Below are 10553 nucleotides of genomic sequence, written 5' to 3' on the forward strand. Positions count from 1 at the left end.
AATAAGATCTTTTCAAACTTCCTACACCCTACTCTTTATTGGTAATGTAGTTTGAAAGGGCTTATGGCTATCGACATGCCCAAGTTAGAGTAATGCCTTCTAAAAGGGAAAAGGTGAGCGATTCCCAATATTTCATTACATTCTGTATTCATTTATGTGGTGTTAGTGTTTTTTGCTGGGAAGGAAAATACATACACATACATACATATATAATTATGTACATAGATTCTATACAAAGCCAGGTCACAAAAAAAAAGTTGATGCATACCACACCTAGCTTGAAAAGGAAGTAGTTAGGATATGTCGATGTGATTAGAGTTTTCTTCTTTCCTGAGTCCCAAGATCAGCCAAAATCTAATTTTTATAAAATTTTAAAACTAACTCCGATTTTGTAGTATTAAACGCAACGACCGTAACGATTGTGATCTTTATAATAAAAATCTTAATTTTTTTCATTAAAATTGAATTTCTACTTTTCGATAAAATCTAGCCATTATTTTTAATTTTTCGATCAAAAATAGTACTTATTTTTTAGCCGATTTCCAAAAAAGAAGGAGGTTATCAGTGCGTCGGAATATTTTTTTTTATGTATGTTACCGCATAACTTTGGACCACGTCAACCGATTTCGATATTTATTTTTGCATCGGAAAGGTCGTGTCTCAGAGGTGTTCCATACTAATCTGGATCATGAAATAAACACGTACACGACATTTTTTTCAAAATTTTATTTTTGATGCATAAATTTTGCTAGAAAACCTAGATGCATTTCTGCATCAAAAATAAAATTTTGAAAAAAAATTTCGACCACGTCTTTTTGACGGTTAGGACTCGATATGAAGGTAGGGGCCGACCCGGTCTAATATATACATATCCGTACTTAAAATTATAATTAAACATATATACTTACATACATACTTACATACATATACATATGTATAAGAGAAATCAAAAAGTGTAACTTTGTTTACACGAATAAATGAGAGAGAAAATCAAAAATTTCATGTTTATTTTCCAACCGAAAAAAAATTAAAGAATGTGTAGACATTTAATGGAAATACAGTGGTGATAAAAAAAATTTGCAGAAAATGGATGCCTAACTGTTTTATAGGCACCAAGTATTGAATTTATTGTACCACAGCTGAATTAGAAAATATGCGGCTATGGACCCTGCGACCGATCACGATCACCGTGCAATTCGTAGCTGGGCTAGAATTTGTTGTCATACCCGATTATGCAGAATTCAAAACTTTTTCACTGAAAAAATGTTTGCTGGCAAATTTAAGGATAAGGTTCTGGGACAAATTCCGTGCTGAATAAAGCGCCAAAACCTTTCTTAAGTAGGACAAGATATCATAATTAGACCACTACCGCTAGACCTACCAGCAAAGTTTTACATTTGAGGGATTCATAACGGTGTCGTAAGTGCCGTATTGTTGTATGTCGTAAACTTTAAAAGCTTAACCTGAACCTGAAACCACAATCAACTATTTTTTAACACTTCGAAAATTCATAGTATGACTTTGATGGTAATTTGCGAGGTCCAGTAATATATTTTTTAGGCATTTAAAGTTTACAACGTACAACAAAACGACACTTACGACACCGTTGTGAATACCCCAATTGCATTTTTCAGCATCATAAACCACTTTGACTACATTAACCAACTCGACTGTAGCTTTGCAACCCAGTTCAGAGTACGAATTTAGAACATTCTCAAAAATGCTTCGTAAAAACTTTCCACATTTTCGACCATTTCAATTAAAATTTTTGATTTATGATATTAAAACAATAAACGATTTCACAAAGAAACACAAACAATTTTATGTAAAATACAAGCTCTTTGTGGCACAATGCATATAGAAAAGTGCTACGCTAGATTTCATATTCGAAATAAACCAAATCTAATTGAAAATTTCCCATTTTAATTAAATAGGACAATCCATACCAGATGTAAAGAAAAATTCTTCGCCCATCCATTTACGAGAAGTGAGTGTGTGGCTGCGTAATTAATAAAAACTCGAGAATTTCATAAAACTACTCGAAAATATCGCAGATAGAAGAGTAGACCAGACGCGACAGGGGGGTGTGGGGAGGAAAATATTAGACCAAGTGGTGGCTATTTTCGAAAAGTTGTGTGAATTTGTTGTGCTAAAATTAAATAAGTACACTCATCTTAATAAAAACAAGTGCAACAACAACAGCAATAATAACAATCATTGCGCCAGCAGAGCATTCAATGGTGGCGTACAACCAACGCCCACGCGATTCCTTTGCCAACGGCCAAGTCCGATGGCGATGGCAGTCATTTGCTGAGCAACGAGAAAATTTCTCATCACAGGTATTTTTGGAAAAATGCTTCAAGATGAACAATTTCACGCTCATCACATATGTACGTACATATATCGTTTTTGTTGTATTTTTGTTAGTGGAAATTTTGAGCAGAGCCAAATGACTCTCCGGGTGCTTTATAAGCGGCCAACACACCCAGCTAAGGCATCAGTAACAGACAGTTTTCCTACTAGCGAGGATCACAAGTAGCAGCTTCAAATTTTTCCAAAAACCTAACAAAAACAAAAAACACACACAAAATGTCTCTTGAGCGTGCTATTCGTGCTAAGGTGAATATCAAAGACGAATCAATTTTAGAGTTTGCGAAAAAGGATACTTTTGAATGAAAAAAAAAGTGAAATGGACAAAAAAAAAAATATTAGTGAAAAATGGTGGTGAAATGAAAAAATTTGAATTAAATAAATAAAATTTGCGTTGTGCAATTGTTGAAATGGTTTTTAATAAGAAAATGTGAAATAAACTAAATATGCATGTGTTTTTACAAAAAAAACATACTTTGAAGAAAAGTTAACATTTTCGAATTATCGCCAGCGCGGATTAAAATGGCTAGTGATAATTTGTCACTGCCTATCTTCCCTACAGCGTCAAAAGATTATTAAAATATATAAATTTTTTAAATAAATGTCGAATTTTCCTAATTCGTTACCGAAATTTATATATCTATAAATTTGTAAATTTGTATCAAAAACCACCAACTAAAGTAAACTTCTTCGAACTATCAACCTAAAATATAGTGAGAGCTTTAAAAAAATTTATTTCTTAAAAAAAAAAAATTTTAAGTAATTATTTACTTTGTTAAGTTGTTGCGAAATAATCAATCGACCTTCATTAAAACCCCCGAAATGTTGAAATATCTTTCCAAAGATTTATTATCAGACTAAGTTTATTAATATCTTCTACCTTTCTCTCTCCCTCCACATAGATTGCTGGCAAGCGCAATCCCGAGATGGACAAAGAAGCTCAGGAATGGGTTGAAGCTATTCTTGGTTCAAAATTCCCTGCCGGTGTTTCCTACGAAGACCATCTGAAGGACGGACAGGTATTGTGCGCTCTGATCAACAAGCTTGCCCCCAACTCCGTGCCAAAGATCAACTCATCCGGTGGCCAATTCAAAATGATGGAAAACATCAACAACTTCCAGAAGGCATTGATAAACTACGGTGTACCCGATTTGGATGTCTTCCAGACTGTTGATTTGTGGGAGAAGAAGGACATTGCACAAGTGACCAACACCATCTTCGCTATCGGTCGTGCCGCCTACAAGCACCCCGAATTCAAAGGACCATTCTTGGGACCCAAGCCTGCCGATGAGTGCAAGCGCGACTTCTCCGAGGAACAAATGCGTGCTGGTCACGGTATCATTGGTCTGCAGGCCGGTTCCAACAAGGGTGCCACACAGGCGGGCCAAAACATTGGCGCTAGCCGCAAGATCTTGCTCGGCAAGTAAGCCCGCTTTCGAGAGGCAGAGAGACCGATTTGGAGAAGCTAGCAGTAGTAGGGCCTTAGCCTAGGCAGCTTGTAAACCAACAAAATTATAATAAACAACAGCATCAACTATTTTTGTTGGTTTAACACCAAACATTTTGTACTGCTTAATTTTTATTATTTATGAAATTAAAATTTACTTTATATTTATGAAATCTATATTTTTATGTATAAGTTAAAGTAAAAAAAAAAAATAATGAAAAACAATCCTGACACACAAAGAATTAAACTTACACACACAACACACACTCATACAAGCACATAATTTCAAAACCACACAAAAGCAAAGAAAACAAGTTAGAAAAATTATATATATGTTTATGTAAAAGCAACAAAAAAAAATATGTAACGATGTTGAAAGCAGCGAAGGTGGTGCACTATTTGTATTTTATACAGAGAATAATGCAAGTCTTAGTATCTTAAGTTTACACTTAAGCTATTTTATATATGAAAAAAATAAATCTTTGAAAATGTATCTCATAGCACACATTTGTAATGAAAGAATCGTTAATCAGGGAAAACAGTCAGCTAAAGTGATGAAGTGAAATAAATAAAATCGAGTGAAAACGTAGCGGCAGCACTGATCGAACAACAAATGCCAAAGCGTTATTAAAACAAACAAAAACAAAAAATAACAAAAACTAGTATTTTATCTTCTTGAAGGGGTGGAAAGGGTAGTAGGCACAAATAAATGACTTCGGCTGTTAAAACAAAAAATCTTTTATGAAAAACATTAGTACCCAAATTAAAAGAAATCAACAAATAGTTGTTTATTTAAGTCAAGTAATCAAAATATTATTCAAAATTCAAATATTCGGTACTTGAATTCAGTTGGATTAACCCTTGAAAAGAGAAAACATTAATTTCAACGTAAAACAGGAAAATAATAGTAGTAAATAAAAAAAAAAAAAACTATAAAAAAAATCATGACGAATATTTATTTTATATGTATGGATATGTATGTATGTGTATGCATGTATACATATGTATATACCTATGAATGCACATACATACATATGTTAGTATTTTACAATATCAAAAAAAAAAATATTTAAAGAGCTACAACCAAGGTCAGATGAAGGCCTATCTTTAAATAGCGACCTAACATCAAATGAAAGAGGCCACTCACCGTTGCTGTATTCAAGGTTTACGAGCATCAGAATTACATATGTGTGTACGAGCGGCATTCGCGAAATAAAGTGGTTGGAGAGATGGAGAGAATCGTGTTTTGCAATCAGGGCCCGAATCGCGGCATTCGATATCGAACTCGTATTTTGAGATATGTATGGCATTCGATAGCGAGTGCAATTCGAGTTTCTATTCGAAACAATTAATCATACCATTACGAGTGTTGAGGTTCGGGTCCAACATATGTATATAGCCGCACCAACAAGTAAACCGAGAAGGAAACATCAAATATGCTTTTAGAAAATTTAGTTTGTGCTTTGATTAAGCGCCCACTTACAAAGGAAGAATACAAGAGATCGCAATGGACAAAAGTCCAGAACAAAATTATAGGTGGTCCTTTTATTTTAGGAAACAAGGGTCAAACGAAATGTTCAGCGCTCAGAATGGTCGATTTCGGCAATGTCCTCAGAACTTGAAAACTTGGAATAATTTTTTGGTGGATGCACCTCTGAATAAGAAACAGATTACAGAAACTATTGAACCAATTGGGACGACATCCTTCACTGTGAAGCTAAGAAGTCGAAGTAGATAACTTAGCTGTGGCGCAAAAATAAAAATTTAAGGAATGCTGGAAATGGTATGGAAATAGAAGTACGCTTTGCTTTTGGAAACCCCAAAGGAGGACATTAAACAGGAAAATTAGCAAAAAGTAGTGTGCAACTTGTCCATATAGAAAATCTTCTAAAAATGGGATAAGAAATACATACCTATATTACGCTTAAATAATGATGTAGGGAAAAATAACTTTTTTATTGTATAAACATAGGTTTGCTCCACGAGCTAAGCAAAAAAACCAGTTAAATTTTGCGTATTTTTTTTTAACACAGATTATGCTGCAAGAAATTTTTTGAAAAATATTCCTGTTGGCTTCTGAAATTTTTGCAGGAAGTTTCTTTGTAAAAAATATAAGCTCAAACGCATTGGATCACTTATCTCCAAGTCTGCTAACGACATAGAAAGCTTAAGTATTGATTAAGTATAAACCATCCTGGAAAGGAATAAAGTGACATAACACACCTAACTAGCACTTCCACACGGTCAGAGAGGGAACACCCGCTTGCGCGGTTTAGTTGAAAAATAGATAATAGCCTAAACCGAATAGTTATGGTCGAAATTCGGTGCCACCACTTGGAGCTACATACATATCTCTACCTAAAGGTGAAAAGGTGCCAAGTCTATTTTTCTTCAAAATTTAGTTTTTAATGCAGAATGGCAGGTAATTCGGAACTACATCGATTTTTCATCTCTCCTGAACAGTTTCGAAAAATTCGAATTTGGCACCTTTTCACCCTAAAGTGAAGATATGTGTTTTTCTGCAAAAATCATAAAAAAAACTCAATATGCAGTTATGCTATTTTTTTTCATTTGCGCATTTAACTATTCTAATAAATTGCGTATAACATAAAATCTACCAAAACAATTTACGCAGTTTTATAGAAATTAAACACACAAAAAACAAACAATCCGCAAAAGCCTTCGTGAAAATTTCCATTTAAGGTTTGCTAAATAAGACAAAATTATTTAGGCTCTCCTGAAAAATCTGCTCATCGACTTTTATGCAGTCACAAATTGGTACATTTCATTAAACAACACATTTTTAATTCTTCTCGATTTTTCGCAAGAAAAACAAAGTCAAGAAACAAAACATAAAAAAGTACCACGTCAAAGACAAGAATTTTTTTTTTTTAACTTTCAAAATTAATGAGCCTTGCGTGGGCGGGAATTTATGATACACACATGCATGCATACATATGTATGCGGGGCGGTGCCTATACGAAGTGTCTTACAATTACGAAAAAAAAAACAAAATAAAAATTTAGTCGCACGAATTCGTTTCGCTGTAAAAGGAGCATCCGCTCTGCTCCCGACCGAATTAGCTGCCACACGCTATGGTCAAATAAACAAATGTGTACGTGTATTGTCGGCATTTTCCACACTTTAATTTATTAAAATTTTATATTCTATGCACATTCCTAAATACATACGTACTTACATATGTACATAAACGAGTATATATCGGCAAATTATAGAAAAAAATTTTAAAGCGTGGCAAGGTCAAAACGCTCGTGCAATCGATGGCAATCAAAATTTTTGTTTACCTTTGTCTGTATTGTTTGTATGTATGTATGTTTGTACCTATGTATGACGAATGTATGTATGTAAATTTTACGCTATAAAATTTTTGCGAAAAAAATGCAAATCTTTGTATTAAGAAATGTGTAATTAAATTTGTGGAAACTTTTTTCCACGATTTTCTGCGTTTTGTCTTATTTTGAACCAATCTGTATTCCAATGAGTAAAAAAAAATTAAATGGGTAGCAAAAAAGTGGCGATGAAGCAATGATATCTAGGCAGGTGTTAGCAATAATTATAAAGCTGCTCCTGTTAAGGTTTATTTTGATACTTTCAAACGAATAGGTGTGAGTTTTCTAACGGTTCGTAATATATATAAAAAAAAATTTTGGCAAACAACTTTTTTTAATATTCTTTTCATAGAGAAAAATTTGTATGTGAAAAATTTTTCAAGAAAAATTTTTTTTTAATATTTCTTTTCATAGAGAATTTTGATGAGTGTATGTGTGAATTTTTTTTAATTTTTTCCTAGCTCCGTTCTCGGAATATTTGGAAAACTATAAAATCGATTTGTTTTTGTTTTTGTGCTGTAAAGTTTTTATTGTAATGTATTAATCAAGCTCAAATTTCATTATATATTTATTACTTATGTATGTTTATCCATCAACTCTAAAAATTTGAAACAAATCAAACACATGAAGTGTGAACCCCGTCGATTTTGCCATGGAACGCCCTATATACATATATATCTCGATTCGTTTTGGCTGTTACAAACAACCGTTATGTGAACAAAGTTATACTACCCTTGTGCACAAGTGCGCTTGGCTATAAAAAAAAAAAAAATTTAACAAGTTATAAGTACTCGCCAAACTTTTTATCAAAATGGCCCAAGTTTTTGATAAAATGTAAAATTACGTTTATAAAATTAATTTAAATGAGTGTTGACACAAAAGCACACTTTTCCGGAGATTTGCCCACGTGCATTTGTATTACAAAGTTTTCAAGCACTGTATGGTGCTTTTTTTTGTATTTCGACTTTACAGTTTATAAAAATTTAGTTGGCGTAATTTATTGACAACTAGACATTTCTCTTAAAAACTTTGTTTCTCCCCAACTAAATTACAAACTTATAGATACTATGCAATTACATTTGCTTATACCAAATACAAAGTGGTATAATGTTTGCAAATTACTAAATATGCAAACTTATGAAACATATGTATGTACATATGTATGTTAAGGCAAAAATAATTGCAGGTATCATAAAATAGCATAATTTTACTGAAAATTTAATTTTCACAATTTCAACAATTTTCGGTAGCTTACATATTCATACATACATATGCAGACTGAATTGCTAATTTATTTTAAATATTTTCACTACTTTGTTAATTTTTGACATACATACATATATAAATAGCAAGCATGTAAATATGTATGTATATACCCACTGGGAAAATAGGTAAGCACCTTCCGAGGTAAGCCATGTTTTCTTTCAGTTTTTAGTACCAAAATTGTCATCATGGCTAATGTCATCTACTAGTAAAGGGCAAAATGAACACCTCCGAAGACACATTACGTTGTCAGTTGCAAAATAACGTGCAGCCGAAGTTATTTCCAAGCACCGAACTACTCCGAGCGACTGCTCTGCATTACACGTAACTTACTTTGTATAGCGGCTCAGAAGTATGTCTGATACCAAATGTACATTCTAAATTCCTACTTACATAAGGCGGCCATGCCTTTGTAAAAGTAAGGGACGTTCGGCAGGTAAATGGTAATGACTGCCAGGTGAAGAGTAAGTTGCTAATAAGGTATTATTACGTGCTCCTAATTCCCACTGGGTATGTATATCTGTATATGTATATTTGCGAATTTGATTCACGTGGCAGACTATCGTTCGCCAATAATAATTATTTTGTAATTTAGGTTTATTCTTAGATATTGATTTATATGCTTTATTTTAAATTAAAATTGTATGTAGTAGCCGAAAAACGAAGTGATAAATTTTCTTTATATAAATACTATACAATGTTGTTTGCTTAGCTGTCTTTTTGGAAAACATATACAACTTTGCTTTCAACATAATCTTCAGTGGGCTAAATTAATAAAATATACATATGTAAAGGCAGCTTTGGTAATGTCAACTTGATAAGCTTATAGCAGTGTGCTAAGCGTTTTTATTCGAGCCAGGGCGAATATAATCATGTTCTCCGCTTATAGGGAGATGAAATTGGCTTTGACTGCACTTTGTCATCTGGTGCTTTTTTTTTTATTTTATGAAATACATATTTAATTAATAATCTATCGATTACGTATATCAAAAATATTAGTGTGATTTTGGTGATCCAAAAGTTTTTTAGTATTATGTTATAATATTTCCAATGCAGCTGCTTGCCATTCTGTAATTAATATTTTTAGTTTTTCAGTTCTGTAAGGATAGTTACCAAGCCTGTACCGCTGTTTGTATGTCCTCTAATCAACTTAAATTCGGAAGAAAATAGGCCATAAACCCACAACGAGCGCATAGCCGTAAATCCTAATTATGAGAAAAGATGAATTTTACTTCCGTTTCCACATCTTATGTCCTCCTTCTTCACATAATTTGCTCAAAATATTAAACTTTGTTAAAATACGAACACACTTGCGTATGAAAGAAAACATTCAACGAGGCGCAAACTCGCAGTGGCTGGCTAAATAATACCTTTCAGTCAATTCTCGTTATTTAGCATTTTCTTTACACACCAACACTCCTTGAAGCACTTTCGTTGTTAATTTCGCAGCAGCTTTTTGTGTTTACTTTATCTCTTCAATTCAAGGCAACTGTCATTCACTGCTTTCATCCTAATTATGGTTAACCCCCATTGCGAACATTTATGGCCTCGATTATGTGTCTGTGGCTAATTAAGCCTTCAAGTGTCGCTTAAGCGTTTCTGTTATACACCACATCCGGTCAAAGCGGTTTCAACCAATTACTTTAAGCAGCTAAAACAACAACTGTGCTACTCTTCCTACTACAACTTAGTCCATTACGAGTAGGTAGTATGCAAAAGTAAGAGTAGCAACTTTTAAAAGCTGTCAACGTCAGTGTGATTGATCATAACTAAGTACAAGGCTGAGACTGATGGCCACCCGCTTTTCGGAAGTTGACTTGTTATTTAAGTTTGCTAACAGCGACAGTTTTTGAGTGGATTTTGAAGTGCGCAGTAGAAACAATGGAAAGTAGGAAAAATGATTTTTGTGTATCGCTTCTAAGTTGGTTTTTAGTTTTTCTTCATACACTTATGTATGTATATGAACATAGGCTGTGTTGCAAATAAATATCTGGAAAGCGAAGTGAAACTCTGGAAATAAACTGGGATGTATTATGAAGGGATTTGGTGTGATGTTATGTGATGTGATGTGATGTCATGTGATGTGATGTGATGTGATGTGATGTGATGTGATGTGATGTGAT

At 33.4% G+C, this 10553-nt stretch overlaps 1 protein-coding gene across 1 annotated transcript; it reads left to right on the top strand.

Annotated features, from left to right (window-relative positions):
* The first annotated feature begins 2477 nt into the window (after positions 1-2477).
* On the top strand, positions 2478-4310 carry LOC118743350 (muscle-specific protein 20). The gene is made up of 2 exons (XM_036475960.1): positions 2478-2619; positions 3273-4310. Exons 1-2 carry the CDS (start codon positions 2590-2592, stop codon positions 3795-3797), a joined length of 555 nt encoding a protein of 184 aa, XP_036331853.1. The 5' UTR covers positions 2478-2589; the 3' UTR covers positions 3798-4310.
* The last annotated feature ends 6243 nt before the right edge of the window (positions 4311-10553 follow it).

Source organism: Rhagoletis pomonella, unplaced genomic scaffold (genome assembly GCF_013731165.1).
Source record: "Rhagoletis pomonella isolate Grant_MI unplaced genomic scaffold, Rhpom_1.0 Rhpom_scaffold_00007, whole genome shotgun sequence".
Taxonomy (NCBI): domain Eukaryota; kingdom Metazoa; phylum Arthropoda; class Insecta; order Diptera; family Tephritidae; genus Rhagoletis; species Rhagoletis pomonella.